Genomic DNA, 18,042 nt, shown 5'->3' on the forward strand with positions numbered 1-18,042 from the left:
TATTGTGGTAATCATTTTGCGATATATCACTATATTGTATACCTTAAACTAATACAGTGTAATGTATCAATTATAGCTCAATAAAACTAGAGGAGAAAAAATGACATCCTTCACTCCCCATTTTATTTTTGCAGCACAATCATAAAGAAATGCTTTTTTGCAAAAAATATTTGAGAGCACCATCAATTTAATCTTAAAATGCTCTTCTTAATCCTGTCACATTCAAATCAGTCTCTTTCAACATCCTCACCAATTTTCCATACATTTCTAATTTTTGTCAGATCCACCTTGAACAATGACTATTGTTCCAGCCTACAACTGGAACATTCAACATCACTTTCACTGACTTCAAGAAACCTTGCATCTATATATATATAATATCTATAACTTCCCATGTATTTGCACTGTATGATTTTGGACAACCCACCTAACTTCTTTCTCTCTGCCCTGTATTTCCCACATCTGTAAAACTGTAACAATCTTAACTGTATTGTTACAAGGTTTAAAATTAGCTAATTCATATAAAGCACCTTCAAGTGCCTGATGATCCACGACTGTTAACTGTTATTACTATTATATGGTCAGATATCTTGCTCCAAAACCAAGAGATTAGCAAAGCCACAGTCACTATGAGCAAGAATAGATGCCAGGAATAAGTGGGGAAGGGTATCTGAGTAGGGGCTAAATTACTAAGTAGTCAGTTCATTAATGGTTTTACATTAAGATGACTTTTACAGCCCTATGCAGCCTCCTGAATGTGGGGTTCCAGATACCAAGTACTCTGATGAAAAGGATTTCATCCCCATCCCCGGTACAATACAGTATAACAAGTACTATCATATGGGTATACACAACGTCCTACAAAAGTTCAGAAGGGGCATAAAATCTGCAATGAGGAAGGGGGTGAAATCAAGACAGGCTTGTCAGAGGCACTGTTTGAGTAAAAGTGAGATGAAGGAGGTAAGAAAGTTATTTCAAAGAGAGGTAACATGATGTTCAGTGATAGTAGCAAAAAAAAAAAAAAAAACCAAAAAGTAGATTCAGGGCTTTAAGTACTAAGAATCTGGAGATGTAGACAGACACTAGATTATAGAGAGCATTGTAAACCATCCTAATAAGGCTGACCTTTATCCTCAGGAAAATAGGGCATATCTGAAGGATTTTAAGCATGAGGAAGATAGTATCAAAATTGAATGCTTGGTTAAATGACCCATGAGGGCAGGGTTGTGTCTGTCTTGCACAGCACTGTCTCCCAGCCCTGTTTCTTCTGCAGTTTATTCTCATGAATAATATGCAATAAGTAGCTAAAGTTATTTTTTCTCAAAAACTGCTAATAAGAGAAAATGTCAGAAGGTGAGACCTAAAGAAAAGGCAATCTCAGTACCATCTTTTGAATCATCCTTCTCTTGCTTAATGACTCATGATGCTTCCTTTACCATGCAGTATATATTTGTCTTAAATGGACTAATCTGAACTATATTCCAAAAAAAGTGTATTTTCCTATATAAATTGAAGTGAACAAAAATGGCTATTTTATTCCATGGACCCATACATCTACGTCTGAATCAGTTTCTCTGTATTTTAATTATTGTAACTTTGTAATAGGTTGTTTACTCACTATTCAGAAATATTTTAAAACAGAACAGATATCCACTGATTTAAGATTATCCTGATTACAGAGAGGAGGATACTTGGAGGCTTTGGTTCTTCTAGAAGCACCCTGGAGAAGGGCAAGGAAGAAAAACCTAAAAGCATAAATCAAATTCTTGGATTATATACTTAGTCTAAGGATTTATAGTCAATAAAAACAAAGAGTAAAGTTAAACTGAAATCACTGCTCTTTACCTGTTTCTCTCCATATATCAATAAGCACATGGACAGCAAGGAGACAGTAATAGTCTGAAAATTGCAATTCGGTTTTCAAACAGGATTTCCCTATAGGGAAAAAAAAAATCATATCTGTATTTTAAGATTTGTTCAATTATTACTGCCCCAAAGGAGTTTTTTTTAAAGCAAGAAAGTGACAGGAGGAAGAAGAGAAAAAGAGGAAAAGAAACTAATAAGAATGGAGTAAATACCAGAAGAAAAATATAAGCCATGAATCAAAAGAGTCAAAAGAAGGTGAGACCACACTCAGCTGGAGCAGAAGGAAGGGTTCCAGAATAGAGGTGGTATTCCAAATGGTCCCAAAAGGAGAGCAGCAAGATTTGGAAGGAGGTTTTAGGTGAAGAAAAGAACAGAATCCAAGAGCCATGTACAACTAATGTAATATTATGCTCATTACTTCACCTAAGTTTTTAGAATACAGTTAGAGAAATACTAATATCATCTAATCAGATAATTTATATTTTATCACATATATCTAAGCAATCTGAAGATCATCTACTTCTAAACTAAATATTTATCTCACAATTTACAATTCTTTTTGTTCATTTACACAGTCTATATATTCAGAATATTAAGGCCTATAAGCAGAAAATATGACAATTATCATAAACTCTGCAATTCATCTGAGCCCCACTGTGATAAAGAGTTGGCTGGCCAGATCAGGAAGAATATGGATATCTGGGAGCCAATTATAATTTTTAAAACTCCAAGCTTAAGAAAGGCTTTGCATTTTATTACCTGGATAGTGTTCCCACTTGACAAAATATTTTCCTTGCCAAAAGCATTACAACAGCATGCTATGAGAGATAAAAAACTGACTTCTAAATCTTAGCAGATCAGGGAACTACTGCACATTTTGAAAGGCTGCTCACCAAATTCTAGTCCATGCTGGTACCTTAACATCAATTCTCTGACCACACTCAATTTCTGATTTTTATCCATCATGTGGTACAAGCCAAGTAACCTTGTCAGCTGCACCACACACAAATGTTGCTGCAGAGCTCTGATGTCAGCAGGCAGTGCCAGCTTATCCTCTGTTGGTGTTGACAAAGGAACAACTCCAAGTAACTGATTAATAAACTGCAAAGTTGAAAGAAAAAAAAAGAAGTACAGGTCTCAAAACAGAACTAGTCTTTAGTAGGCCACAATTAACAAATACTGAAATGGTCTAGAAAAAGGTATCAAGAATAAATACAAATTAAAACCCCTTTAGTATACCATTTTCTATCTACCAAAATTGCCAAGACAAAAACACTTCTAACAGCACACAGTGCTGGTAAAACTCCAGTGAAACTGGCACACGCATTCATTGCTGGCCAAAAGTATTATGTTAATACCATGTAGTATATGCACTAAAAGATTAAAAGAACCGTGAAAATGTTTCCTAAATTACAACACATTGACATAATATGTAATGCAGCAATGAAAAAGTTTAATTAGGAAGACTGTAAAAAAGAACAATTACCCCAAAACAAACCTATTATATTGATATACTACAAATAAATTCTTAAAGGAAACATTATACACTGAAAGGAATGGTTGTCCTGTCAATAGCCTTAAATTGTTTTTTTGATTAAAGCTTTAATTTTGAGATAATTATAGATTTGCATGCAATTGTAAGAAATAACACAGACAGATCCTATGTACCCTTCACCCAGTTTTTCCTAATGGTAACATTTTTTTTTTTCCTGAGGCCGTACCGCACGGCATGCGGGATCTTAGTTCCCTGACCAGGTATTGAACCCATGCCCTCTGCAGTGGAAGCGTGAAGCCCTAACCACTGGACTGCCAGGAAATTCCACCCCAATGGTAACATCTTGCAATAAAATGTTTTTAATTCTCTAAATTCGGTATAAATTTTTAAGAACACCAGTTCCACAACCAGTACAGTTGCAATATTGGCAAAAGTGAGAAGGGACCCCTGCATCATGTACAGGGTGTCTGTTTAAACTTCCCACATGGTCGTATACTATACTCTGCAGCTGTTAGGATGTGAGAGAATGCTTGGGCAGCACGAGTCTGGGGTTCTAAAAGGTGTTTATGGATGGGAAGTGCAGCCAAGGGGTCACAGGCATCACCCTTGTGTCTTCCCTATATTTTGTGATCCAAAACTAATAAATTATTTTTAAAGCAAAAAAAAACAGTTCCAGTTACACATGTATTAAACACAGGCTATTTTCACTCCCTTCCAAGATCCTATTAGGATGACAGTAAAGAACAAAAAAGGAATCAACCCAAAAGGATCAAGAACATGTGAAGAGATGACAGCAAATGATAAACATTAACAAGATTTCAAAAGATAAAAAGCAGAAGGGCAGGTGGTAAGTAATAACCAATGTACAGGGCCAAGAAAGCTGAAATCCAACAGTATGAATGCGGAGACCACCAATAAGCAGCAAGCCTCTTCCAGCCACAGAACCTTGGAAGACTCACAAATTAAGGGCAAGAGGTACGTCTGAAAGCTAAAGTGCTGGTGGGACTGAAACATAAGAATTTGCTAAATTCTAAGAAATTAGACCCCTCCCCAAGCTCACTGACTGACTTCCTAAACCCACGAGAAGCCACGGGTTTTCTTTACCCCCAGGAGATACTGAACCAGAGACACTGTAGACTCAAGGGGAGAATGGAACAGATCTATTACCTCATGTTTCAGAATACGCTAAGAGGAGTTTTAAACTTTTATGGTTCTGTCAGATTGATTGGGGTGAGCTGAACAAAAAAATATTAACTCCAAGAAAGAAAGTTAAGAAAGGTAATCTCCATATACAAAGTGGCTCAGCTGTGAATATTTAGTCATTAAAATATAAATACTGCATAATTACTAAACTATACTGGGGGAAAAGTAGGTAAGGGGAGAAGTGGGATGTTATGAACAAAATTATTGCCTTCCACAGTAAGATACCAATAGATGAAGACTATAACTGTAAAAATAAACAAATAGCTAAATAAGCCTATAATTTAGAAATATGGAGTTAAATAACAGAAGAAGCAGTTAAGGGTTGAAAGTGATTTGCCTGTACAGAGCCAGAATCAGGGCTGGAGAAGGCAAAGAGCTGCAATTGTTTTTCAATATAAGCCTTGTAGCACTATTTGACTTTTTCAATTTATACATGTAATTTTTGGAAACAAAAATTAAATTAAAATAAAAATCCTACTCAACATGTAGTTTCACATCTGTAATGACTTTACTTCAATTTTCTACAATTGTATGAATTTTAATTTTAATTATTATGATCAGATAATCACATTTGTAACAAAGAAACTGTGACACTAGTGTTCATGTTTTTGATTAAATGCCTACATAATTTCTATTGCCAGCTCTTCCATTCTTGTAAGCCGTTTTATATACTAGTTATGTTTATTATTAAGGCTTTCTTTATTGAACGCTAAAGAATCTTCCAAACAGGTTTTGTCATGAAACAATACGTTCATTTGCTATTCTAGTCTGTACAGTTTCACTGTTACACAAAAAGCTTCTTTAAAAACTGGAATTATTTTATTGTTAGCTTAAAACCCCAAGGCAAAGGAAACAAAATATAAAAACGTCTCTATGGGTGAGCCTCTTCAGGATAACTGGACTCAATGGCCCCCTCTTAGGGGCCAGTCCCATTTTAGAATGCGTCTCCTAATTCATTGGGACAACAGTTCTCAGTCTGAACCTTACTTGGACAGTTTGCAATCCTCTGACAAACATACTGCTGAGTGGCAGGATTTTTAGCTATTGAAGTCATCCTACATTTAAAAAGTTGTGGCAGCAAAATTACCCCTCTCAATTAAAAATTTACACAGGACTACAAAACTCACTGCAACAGCTTTAAATCCTTTGTCTCACTGAACAATGACCACCTCATCACTGCTAGTATTTCACTATTTCTAGAGGGTTCCTCCCAGTAGATTATTAGTATATGGGGTCACAGAGGCGATCTAAGATTTTCAAACATGCCAATAAAGCAGAGCTTCTGGTACTAAAATTTATGCTAGCAAACCTATATGAATCTCAGCTAAATGCAATATAAGCATTCCTCTAATGCTTTCCCATCATTTGATGCTTTAACTTACAAGACAGTAAGCACTACAAAACATGATCAATCATTCCCTACCTTAGCACTTAGCACATAATATGTGCAACAAACACTTAGTGAATGAATCTCTCCCACGTGGTTTTATTTTCTGCTTAAATCCCTCCAGTAACATGAAACTCACACAGTGTTTTTTAGAGAACTGTGACTATAAAAAAGATCTTTCTCTCACTGAGCCAAATTCTTAATTCCCTGAAACAACTTCTTGCTGGCCCTGTTCTCTTCCCTCTTCTACAGGAGAGCTTTTCAAATTATGAGAAATAAAGTACTCTGTCATCACCATACCAAACCTATCTCTTCCACTCAACCATTTCTCTCTCATAGGCTTCAAGTCTTTCTATAACCCAGAACCCTCTTTTCTGGATATGTTACAATTTATCTAGAAAACTTCTAAAGCTTAGCCTGTGCCCTATAAGCACAGCAACCCAAGAACAACTTTTTCTAAACCAAAGTGAACAGTGGTAGTCATTTCAGAACCCAGTAGAGACCACTGGCTCCTTACCAGTTTGAGAATGCACTGCTCCATTTGCCTTAGATGTGTAACCTCAAGACTGCCAAAGTATCAAGTGCTGGTGAGCTAAGGATATGGTCACCAAACAAATACTCTAGTCATTGCCACTGTGCTCCCATTGAGTTTCACTCATTCCATATGGGGAGGATAGAGGCTTTCTGGAAGAACAGGTTGTGGTAGCCCTGTGATAGGAAGACTTCCAACCTTCACTAATTAGAGTTTTTTATGAGTAAAGCTGACCAAAGTCACAGACTCTCTTGATATGTATCAGTATTTCTTTACATGATGTTGATATACATATAATTGATTTACATTGATTCTATCACATCAAAAACTCCCAATAGATGACAATTAACTACAATATGGTACCCAGGCTTAGATCCCAGAAAAGAAAAAGGACATTAATGGAAGAGCTACAGAAATACAAATAAAGTCTAGAGGCCAGTTAACAGTCATGTACCAAAGTTAGTTTCTTAGTTTTGACAAAGGTACCACTGTAATTTAAGATGTTAATGTTGGGGAAAGCTGGGCGAAGGGTAGAGTATAACCTTCTTTACTATCTTTACAACTTTCCTGTAAATGTAAAGTTATTCCAAAATTAAAGGGTTTTTTTTCTTTAATTTTATTGAAGTATAGTTGAGTTACAATATTGTATTAGTTGCAGGTATACAGAAAAGTGATGTGGCTATTTATTTTTTTCAGATTCTTTTCCATTATAGGTTATTACAAGATATTGACTATAGTTCCCTGTGCTATATAGTAAATTCTTTTTATCTATTTTGCTATAGTAGTCTGTATCTGTTAATCCCATACTCCTAATTTATCCCTTCCCCCCCTTTCCCCTTTGGTAACCATAAGTTTGTTTTCTACATCTGTGAGTCTGTTTCTGTTTTGTAAATAAGTTCATTTGTATTATTTTTTGGATTCCACATATAAGTGATATCATATATTTGTCTTTCCCTGTCTTACTTCATTTAGTATGATAATCTCTAGGTCCAACCATGGTGCTGCAAATGGCAATATTTCATTCTTTTTTATGGCTGAGTAATATTTCACTGAATATATATATACCACATCTTCTTTATACACTCATATGTTGATGAACACTTAGGTTGCTTCCATGTCTTCACTATTGTAAACAGTGCTGCTATGAACACTGGGGTGTGTGTATCTTTTCGAATTAGAGTTTTCATCTTTTCTAGATATATGCCCAGGAGTGGGATTGCTGGATCATATGGTAGTTCTATTTTCAATTATTTAAGGAACTTCCTACTGTTTTCCATAGTGGCTGTACCAATTTACATTCCTACCAGCAGTGTAGGAGGGTTCCCTTTTCTCCACACCCTCTCCAGCATTTATTATTTGCAGACTTTTTGATGAAGGCCATTCTGACTGGTATGAGGTGATACCTCATTGTAGTTCTGATTTGCGTTTCTCTAATTATTAGCGATGTTGCGCATCTTTTCATGTGCCTGCTGGTCATCTGTATGTCTTCTTTGAAGAAATGTCTATTTAGGCCTTCAAGTTTATTTTTTAAAAATCCCTTAGATTTAGAGAGTCTCAGACTGCTTCAGCAAGAATGAATCATGATTTGACGTAATCAGCAATTAACTGCTACAGTTTTGAGCAAATCAAAGACAAGATATTAAAAGGAAAGTCCACTGGACTTCATCAAACTTTAAAAATTTGCTCTGAGAATTCCCTGGTGGTCCAGTGGTTAGGACTCAGTGCTTTCACTGCCAGGGCCTGGGTTAGATCCCTGGACGGGGAACTAAGATCCCGCAAGTTGCATGGCATGGCAAAAAAAAAAAAACAAAAAACTTTGCTCTGCAAAGGATCCTGTTAAGAGGATGAAAAGACAAGCTACAGACTGGGAGAAAATATTTGAAACCATATATCTGACAAAGGACTTGTATCTAGAATATCTAAAGAACTCTCAAAACTCAATAGTAAAAAAATAAATCAACTAGAAAATGAGCAAAAGACAATAACAGACACTTCACTGAGGAGAAAATACAGATGGCAAATTAGCAGATGAAAAAATGTTCAACAGCATTAATCAGTAGGGAAATGTACATTAAAACCATAATGAAACATCACTACACATTTACTAGAATGGCTAAAATAAAAAATAGTGACAACACCTAATGTTGATGAGGATGCAGAGAAACCAGATGACTCATACATTGCTCATGGGAATTTAAAAGATATAGCCACTGTGGAAAAGTCTGGCCATTTCTTTAAAAAACTAAATGTGCAGCTACCATAAGACCCCACAACTGAACTACTGGGCATTTTTCTCAGAGAAATGAAGACTTAGGTTCCCATAAAAAAACCTGCATACAAATGTTCACAGCAGCTGTATTTGTAATAGCCAAAAACTGGACACACCCACATGTTCTTCAACAAGTTAAAGAAATCGTGGTACATCCATACCATGGAATACTATTCAGCAATAAAAAGGAATGGACATGGTACACGTAACAACATGATGAATCTCCAGGGAATTACGCTGAGTAAAGAAAGTCAATCTCAAAAGGTTACAAATAATATGATTCCATTATATAACATTCTTAAAATGACAAAATTATAGAAATAGAAAATATCAGTAGTTGCTGAGGGAGAGGGATGAGGAAAGGAGGAGATACAGGGAGGTGGCTGTGGGTAAAAAAGTGTAGGGAGCACATGGAGGGACCCTGGTGGTGAAACTTCTATGCATCTTGTCTAGGTGGTGGTCACATGAATCCATACGCACTATATACGGCACTAAATATACACACACAAACACACCAGACATATACACACAAATGAATGCATGTAAAATTGATGAAATCTGAATAAGTCAGTGGATTTTATCAATGTCAGTTTCCTAATTATGACACTATACTATACTTATGCTAGATCTTACCATTGGGACAAAGTGGGTGAAGGGTATACAGATCTCTCTGTATTATTTCTCTTACAACTGCATGTATATCTACAATTATCTCAAAAAAAAAAAAATATACACATACATACATACATACACACACACACACAGAACAGAAGAATCCAATTATCTACCAGGGGCTTATTCTCATTGCGGCTCAACTTTACAAGAAATCATGCCTTTAATCTGATAGCACCTAGACTACTTGGCTTGATAGAGCAATATCTTGATATCTCATGTTCACCACTTTCACCCATTTTAGAAAGGAAACCCAAACACTTAACCTAGTTGCAATAAATACAGGTACCCAACAGAACTCTGCTTACTTTTGTACACTGTGTAGCAGGCAAGAGGTCAACAAACACCTTGAGGTCTGTGAAACAACAAGGTTTATCCCCAAACTTTTTAAAATACTGGAACATTAATTCTTCTGGATCACCTAAGAGAGAGCGGGGGGGGGGGGGGGGGGGGGAAATATCACTAAATTATTCATGGACTGAAGCAATCTCTAATTTAAGTGAGAAGTCTGACTTGAAAAACATTTATTTCAATTAAATGAAAATTTTGCTTGAATGAGAATGAGGATGACAATGAGGGCCGGAAGATAGCTTGCCAGTTTAAAAATAAATACTAAAAAGGAGTTGACTCTTGCAAACTCAGTTTACCTGTTATTACACTGAGGAAATGTGAAGTTTTTCATTCAATTAAAGTTTAAATAGTTTAAAAGTTTTCATTGAAGTTTAAATAAAGACTTAAGTTTATATGCAAACATTAAACAAACATGCTTTTCTCCACAACAGTTCCTGAACTACTTAACAAATATTAAATATATGTTAACTAAATGAAAGGTAGTGTTTGTTAACAGGCACGCCAACAGAAGAGAAAATAAATGGGAAGAGCCACGGGCCAATAACTCCAAAGTCACTCACTATGGAAAATTTAAACCTGGATATGCAGAAAGCTACCAGTTCATTTTATTTTTCCTCAAATTAAAAATAAAAATAATAAAAGTAAAATACTCTCAAATTGGACTAGACTTAGGAAGCAGAGATTTTTAACAAGGTCTCTGTAAGATTTTAGGTCTTGGTCCTGCTCACACATTTCTGGGAACAGAGATTCCATGGCTTTAATCAGATTCTCACAGGCCTCTGTGATCCAAAAGAGACTAAGAATCACCCACTGGTCTGGTAAAAAAAAAAGAAAAAAAATTTTTTTGTGTGTGGAGACAAATTTGTAAGATTCACCAATTTGTAAGATTCAGGCTGGTGAGAGAGAAGAGAAAGACAGGGGATGAATATAGGAAGTGTGAAAGCAGATCCAAATAGGTTTATATCCAGCTTTGGAAAGAAAGCAACTCTTTTTTTTTTTGGCCACATCAGGCGGGTTGTGGGATCCTAGTTCCCCGACCAAGGATCGAACCCAGGCCCCCTGCAGTGGAAGCACGGTGTCCTAACCACTGGACCATCAGGGAAATCTTAAGAAAGCAATTCTTTGCAATATACTTTAACAATATTTTGCTGAAGGTCACATAAAAATTTTCCTTTGCAATTCTGAAACAAACACCAACTAAAGTGACTGAGGTAGACCCAAAGAAAGAAGTCAACATGGAATTCAAAATTGGTTGTGAATAATCTACATAGGGAATGACAGAGAGATAGCCACAGTTAATTTTAGAATGAGCTGCAAAGAACATTAATTACATGATTAAAATGGACAAAGATGTTCTAGGATAGGTTTTAGGTATTGAGAAATGTTCATCATCTCAGGACAACTGGTCCCTAAAAAAACCTCCTTAAAGTTAATCAACTTTTAATGAGAACTAAATTTCTATAATGATGAGTGGGAAAAAAAGGTTTCTTTGGAGCTTTATCTTAAAAAAATGAAACTAAAAAAATTTTAAAGTTTATTCTCTTAAACTTAAATAATTTAGGGTATAATTAAAACTAAAGCTAATTCTTAGTATGAGCAAAGAATTACTGATTTTGGGGGGAGTGGTGCTTTTTTCCCCATAAAACTGTGAATTAGTACAATATGACAACATTTATTTCTTATGCAGTAAGCTCAGAAAGAACCATTTTACAAAAACCTCTAAGGGCTTCATCAAATTTCCTGAAGGCCTCTCTTAATGCTTTACTATCCAAATCATACTTCTCTCCCATCTTGTCATTGTCCTAATAAATTTTCTCCTCAACTGTTAACTGCTCTTTAACTGCTCTAACTCTGCCAGATGTTATTTCGTCAATGGTTTTGTGAGTGCTTAGAGTAGATTTTCAAGAAACCTTTCATTCACTTCTTGAAATCCTGAAACTTTTATAAAACTGGCTATTTACTTTGAAATTGATTTTGACATTATTGCTGGGTCAGCAAAAGAACGCCTGACAAAGACTGATGGAATAGGGAGAGATGCTAAAGTTAAGCCGGGCTGCACGTGTGATTGAGGGCTAATTTTATAAGTGATCCATTCATTAGTTAATATTTTTAGGTTATGAAGACATTTGCTTCTCAAACACAACTTTATCACTGTAGGCTTCAGAGAATAGATACTGCACTTGGGTACTGAGGGCATCCCTGTATCTTCTCCAGGGTTCCCAAATATCATTACAGCTTCTTACCCAGTTTGTACTCATCATTAAAACCTTGACGTCGTAAACGTCTAATCAGCTCCAGTTTAGCTAGATGTGGTCCTCGGAGATGGCGAGAACTTTTAGATTCTTCTGTTATCCGATCTTCTATAAATCTCACAGCCTCTTCTGCAGAATAATGTACTTCTCCTTCTAAAGAGCTAGGTATAAACACATGAAAAAGGTATTTTGTGCCTCTATTGTCCATCCTAAAACTTAAAGTCAAGCCAAATTGATTTCAAGAAACAAATGAAAAATAACAGAAAGTACTTTGATAATTATAAAACAACACAAATTAGAATAAAAGAGAAATATGAGCATATTCTGACAGTTAACATGGCATATGATTCCTCCCAATTTTGGCATTTGATTATTGCAGAGTGACTAACGACCTCTACCTCTTTCTTAAAGAATGAATAATTTTGCATATATAAAATATTACCTAATTAAAAACATAAGTAAATTTTATTGCTAGAAAAATGAGGCTGAGAAAAATTAGATGACTTACTTAATATTATAAAGTAAGCCTCAGTTCATAATTGGTATCATAAATCCTATTTTGTTATTCACTTTTTTAAAAGAGCCCATTTATATTTATTGTGCTATTGTCTGTAATAGCCCCCAAAACAGGAATCAGCAACAATACAAGTATCTATCAACAGCAGACAGATTAAATGAATTTGGTACATTTCTAAAATGGAGTTTTCTTAAGTCATTAAAAAGAATTAATCAGATCTGTATGCACCATATATGGAAAGATGCCCAAGATACACTTTAGGGGGTGAAATACGAAGTTGTAAACCATTACACATAACATAATTGCATTCTTATGTTAAATAAGAATAATTATGTTAGTATATGCATAATATAAATAAATCGGAAGAAAAGACACCAAACTGTCTTTTCCAAATAAATCTGGGAGACACCAAACTGTTATCAAGAGTTATTTCTGTGTCAATTACATCTCAATAAAACTGGAAAAAGAAAAAAATCATCCTGGGATGATAGGAAAACTAGGAACTAACACTTTCCACACCATACATTTCTGTACTAATTTAAGATTTTTACAATGAACACGTATTTATTTTAAAATTTAAAAATGGAAAAAGTCTTGCTTTGAAAGAGATACATTATTGAGACAGAAAAAGAGAATTCAATTAGGCTTACAATGAAATCATTTTGCTACACCATACTAAAAAGTGTTGTAATTCAGGAAAGAAGACAACTTACTGTTCACCTTCAGCAGGAGGAGTCCAGGCTTCTTCAATCAGTCGAAAGACAGAATCGAAATAAGTCAGATAGAACTGCCAGTCATCTGAGCTAAAATCAGATTGAATGGTGCACACAGGATTAAACCCAAGTTGTGACAAATCTGCCTGAGGAACCATGTTATTCAACTTATTTTCTAAGTTATATTTTAGTCTTTACTAGGAGAAGCCCAACCTTCCCTCTGGGTTTCTTCTACAGCCCTAAAAGGGCAACAACTCCAGAGGCATTTTCAAAGTCAAACATTTTCAAGAAACTACTCTTTCCTTCAATAAAATGACCAGGTCTAAAAAACTAATATTTTCAGGACTTCCCTGGTGGCCCAGTGGATGAGACTCCGCACTCCCAATGCAGGGGGCCCGGTTCAATCCCTAGTCGGGATGCCGCAACTAAGAAGTCTGCCTGCTGCAACTAAGAAGTCTGCCTGCCACAACAAAGATCCCACGTGCCGCAAATAAGACCTGGCGCAGCCAAAATAAATTAAAAAAAAAAAAAAAAAAAAGTTCATGCAGCCCTTAATAAAAAACTAATATTCTTAACAGAAAACTCCCCACATTAGTGCTTTCTAGGGGGGCTAAGGGGAGGCTCTCTCTTTTAGACCAATATTGAGTTTGACAAATTAATGACTTTTCAGCATTCATTCTGAATACTTAGCACCCTGGTGGCATAAGTTCCATTACACCTCTTTATTGAAAGATGAAGGCTCATTAAAAACGTTAAAAAAATATCCAGAACACACAACTAAAAGATTTCACTTTATGCCCAGAAATCTCAAAAGATATAGACCAAAAAAATCAATGGTGAGACCTGAAAGCCCCACTCCAGTCTCATAGTCCAAAAAGAAGCATCTACTTACTTTTTCAGTAAGAGGCGCCGAGAAAGGGCATTGCACTCTGGCCACCTGCTCAGCTTCTTGTACATAGCCATGCATTTATTTTCCCGACTCTGAATCTCACTTGTTAACTTCTCTACAATTAAAAGTTATAAAAGTTGGTAAGCTGGTTTCATTTCTGCTCAGAAACCAGAACAAAATCCATATACAAGAAGGAAACTGTCACATTTTCTTATTCACTCTCTTAGAAAATGGGACCACTATTAGGTACAAACTACTATCTCACTAAAGATTACTTTCCTGAAAAGAAAAATCGTATATTTCTGATACTAAACTTTTTAATCCTTTTCTTTTGTAAAATACAAGGATCCAGAATGTCTTGAGTTGAGGATCTAGTATGTGGGATACACATAAAATCCCAACAGCATCTAAGGACTGGTATATTTAGACCTGATATATTTAGACCATAGACAGACCATCCATACACTTCCAAAACACTGAATAAGCTTGGACTGGAATGAGATGAGAAAGGGGAGATGTTATGAGGAAGATAAAAAAAGAACAGAGATGAATCAAACTCTTCCAACAGCTGGGAACAAAAAAACTAGGACTATATTTCTGAACAAATTAGATATGCCCCGTCCTTTTAGAATGGTTTAGCAGATTAAGGATGCCAACAATTACATTATGAATTTTCTATAGAGAATCTAAATTGTAATTATCCATACAACTACAACCTAACTGAATAAAAACAGAAAGTTGACTTGTACCCACCTGCAAGGAGGCTGAAGTTAGAAAGTAACATTAAAAATAAAAATAAAAACAAAACTCTTCCTACATTTTATATAATTAAAGTAGTTAACTCAGTTACTATTACAGTTTTGTGATAGCACAAAGTCTAGTAAAGGATATACATACTTGTAAAAAACAAAGTCTTTTTAATGGCTGGACCTAATGAGAGTTCTGAGGCTACTCATCTACAGTTAGTTACTCCCAATAACCATAAAGGCACGATTAAAAAAACAGGGTTGTCAAAACGATAACTGCATTCCCACGAATTTCTCCTAAGGAAATCAAAGATGTGTAAATATTTAGGAACCAAAATCTCATAGGTGTCCAAAAATAAGGGAATAGTTAACGCTATCTATGAAGTTCATACAAATCAGTTTTCCAACAACAAAGGAGGAAGTATTTTCACAACAATGGAAAAGAGCTAACTTCTTTAACATGTAAAGTACTCTTGCAAATCAATAAGCAGATTAACCAAATTTTTAGAAATAGGAAAAGGATAAGAAAAAGCAGCTCAGAGAAAAAGAAAATATTAATGGCTTTTAAATAAATGAAGAAATAATTATCCTCCCTCATAACTAAATAAAAACTGTAAGGTATGTTTTACCTATCTCATTGAAAAACATAAAAGGTTTGATATGGGACTTCCCTGGTGGGCCAGTGGCTAAGACTCCACACTCCCAATACAAGGGGCCCGGGTTTGATCCCTGGTCAGGAAACTAGAGCCCATGTGACGCAACTAAGAGTTCACATGCCACAACTAAAGATCCCGCATGCGGCAAGGAAGATCCAGCATATGGCAACGAAGACACGGCCCAGCCAAATAAATAAATAAATAAATATTTTTTTAAAAGTTTGATCTAACATTTTGATAACATAGGTGGGTAAATATGCAAAGAAACAGGCCGTCTTACAATCTAATAGCAAATACAGCTGGTGGAAATGCACACTGTAGCCTCTTAGAGGGCAATTTGGCTTATAGCAAAGATGTTCCTTGCAAATAGCCTAAATACCCCTCAAGGATGAGCTATGTAGTAAACTGTCTACGTTTATACTATGGAACATTGGGCAGCCATTAAAGAGAGTGAGGTAGTGAGGTATATCTCTAAGACACACTGTTTAGGTAAAAAAACAATGGGTCTAAGAGTATGCAGAGCAAAGGTCACAAACTCAAATGCCTTCATAGGACAGACAGAATAAACATTTAAAAATTTTAAAGAAAAAAAATATTTAATAAGAACATTGTGCTGAGTAAGATTACTCTTAGGGTCAAGGTATAGTATGTTCTCAATTGTGGTTTAAAAAAGTAGGGGGCCCCTTTCTGCCTCCGCTGCCACCATGGCACCCGGGAAAAAGTTTGTGGTGAAGGGAGGCAAAAAAAAGAAGCAGGTCCTGAAGTTTACTCTAGACTGTACCCATCCTGCAGAAGGTAGAATTATGGATGCTGCCAATTTTGAGCAGTTTCTTCAGGAGAGAATCAAAGTGAATGGAAAATCTGGGAATCTTGGTGGAGGTGTTGTAACAAACGAAAGAAGCAAAAGCAAGATTACTGTAACTTCTGAGGTGGCTTTTTCCAAAAGGTATTTGAAATATCTCACCAAAAAATATTTGAAGAAGAATAACTTATGTGATTGGTTACGCGTAGTTGCTAACAGCAAAGAAAGTTAAGAACTGCATTACTTTCAGACTACTCAAGGTGAAGAAGAGGGGCTTCCCTGGTGGCGCAGTGGTTAAGAATCCGCCTGCCAATGCAGGGGACATGGGTTTGAGCCCTGGTCCGGGAAGATTCCACATGCCGCGGAGCAACTAAGCCGTGCACCACAACTACTGAGCCTGCACTCTACAGCCCGCGAGCAACAACTACTGAAGCCCACGTGCCACAACTACTGAAGCCCGCACACCTAGAGCCCATGCTCCACAACGAGAAGCCACCGCAATGAGAAGCCCACGCACTGCAACGAAGAGTAGCCCCAGCTCGCTGCAACTAGAGAAAGCCCGCGTGCAGCAATGAGGACCCAAAGCAGCCAAAAATAAATAAATAAATAAATTTATTAAAAAAAAAAAAAAAAGATGAAGAAGAGGAGGAAGATGAGGATTAAAACTCAATTATCTGGGGACCTCCCTGGCGGTCCAGTGGTTAAGACTTCACCTTCCAATGCAGGGGGTACAGGTTTGATCCCAGGTCAGGTAACTAAGATCCCACATGCCTCATGGCCAAAAAACCAAAACATAAAGCAGAAGCAATGTTGTAACAAATACAAAAAAGACTTCAAAAAAAATGGTCCACATCAAAAACAAAACAAAACAAAACAAAACTCAATTATCTGGAATATTTTGTATGAGTTCTTGAATAAAACTTAGGACCCCAAAAACAAAAAAAGGGAAGGGGGAGGGGAAAGATACTACTTTAGAAGGATATACAGAACAGGTAACTGGAGAAGGATGTAGAGGGCAGAGGGTTGGAGATCTGGGGTAAAATCATACTCCTTGAATTTTCTGAATCCATGAATTATTTTCATTCATTCATTCATTCATTCGGCTATGCCGGGTCTTAGATGCGGCACATGGGATCTTCGTTGCCGCATGTGGGATCTTCATTGTAGCATGCGGGATCTTTAGCTGCGGCATGTGGGATCTTAATTGTGGCATGCAGGATCTAGTTCTCTGACCAGGGATCGAACCCAGGCCCCCTGCATCGTAAACGCGAAGTCTTAACCACTGCACCACCAGGGAAGTCCCCATGAATTATTTTCAACTAAAAATTATTTTTTAAAAATAAATACAAAAAAAATAAATAAATAAATAAATAAATAAATAAATACAGAAAAACCTGAAAGAATCTAAAATGATCACAAGTGATTTTTTAAAGACTTTATATCTTTGTTTCTGTATGTGGAAGAAATTTTCCACAATAAAATTTGTCATGTTTAAATAGGAAAACAAAACAAAAAAAACTTTAAGAAAACTCTAAAAATTACCTCCTAATTTTCCTCTGATGACATCCAAGGCTTCCTGGTACTTTCCCAAACGTTCTAGGATCATATAATAAAGTTCAACCTTACAGAAAAAAACAAACAAGAAGTGCAACCATTGAAACTTTTCAATAATAAAAAGATAAGTCATTTGTA

At 36.0% G+C, this 18,042-nt stretch overlaps 2 protein-coding genes across 4 annotated transcripts in view; one reads left to right on the forward strand and one right to left on the reverse strand.

Moving 5' to 3' along the window:
• The window catches only part of NAA25 (N-alpha-acetyltransferase 25, NatB auxiliary subunit), a 74,887-nt gene that overhangs the window by 34,362 nt on the left and 22,483 nt on the right, over nucleotides 1–18,042 (reverse strand). For 2 of the 3 annotated variants that reach the window (XM_057525985.1, XM_057525984.1), the window contains exons 7-13: nucleotides 17,893–17,971; nucleotides 14,150–14,261; nucleotides 13,258–13,347; nucleotides 12,019–12,188; nucleotides 9,733–9,845; nucleotides 2,760–2,967; nucleotides 1,846–1,935 (exon numbers count right to left, since the gene is read on the reverse strand). In XM_057525985.1, coding sequence (XP_057381968.1) covers nucleotides 1,846–1,935; nucleotides 2,760–2,967; nucleotides 9,733–9,845; nucleotides 12,019–12,188; nucleotides 13,258–13,347; nucleotides 14,150–14,261; nucleotides 17,893–17,971 — 862 coding nt within the window. The remainder of the gene's footprint in view (nucleotides 1–1,845; nucleotides 1,936–2,759; nucleotides 2,968–9,732; nucleotides 9,846–12,018; nucleotides 12,189–13,257; nucleotides 13,348–14,149; nucleotides 14,262–17,892; nucleotides 17,972–18,042) is intronic. The other variant, XM_057525986.1, reaches the window with a different exon arrangement.
• LOC103006930 (60S ribosomal protein L22-like) lies at nucleotides 16,253–16,582 on the forward strand. The gene has a single exon (XM_057525988.1). It carries the CDS (start codon nucleotides 16,253–16,255, stop codon nucleotides 16,580–16,582), a length of 330 nt encoding a protein of 109 aa, XP_057381971.1.

Source organism: Balaenoptera acutorostrata, chromosome 13 (assembly GCF_949987535.1).
Source record: "Balaenoptera acutorostrata chromosome 13, mBalAcu1.1, whole genome shotgun sequence".
NCBI lineage: Eukaryota > Metazoa > Chordata > Mammalia > Artiodactyla > Balaenopteridae > Balaenoptera > Balaenoptera acutorostrata.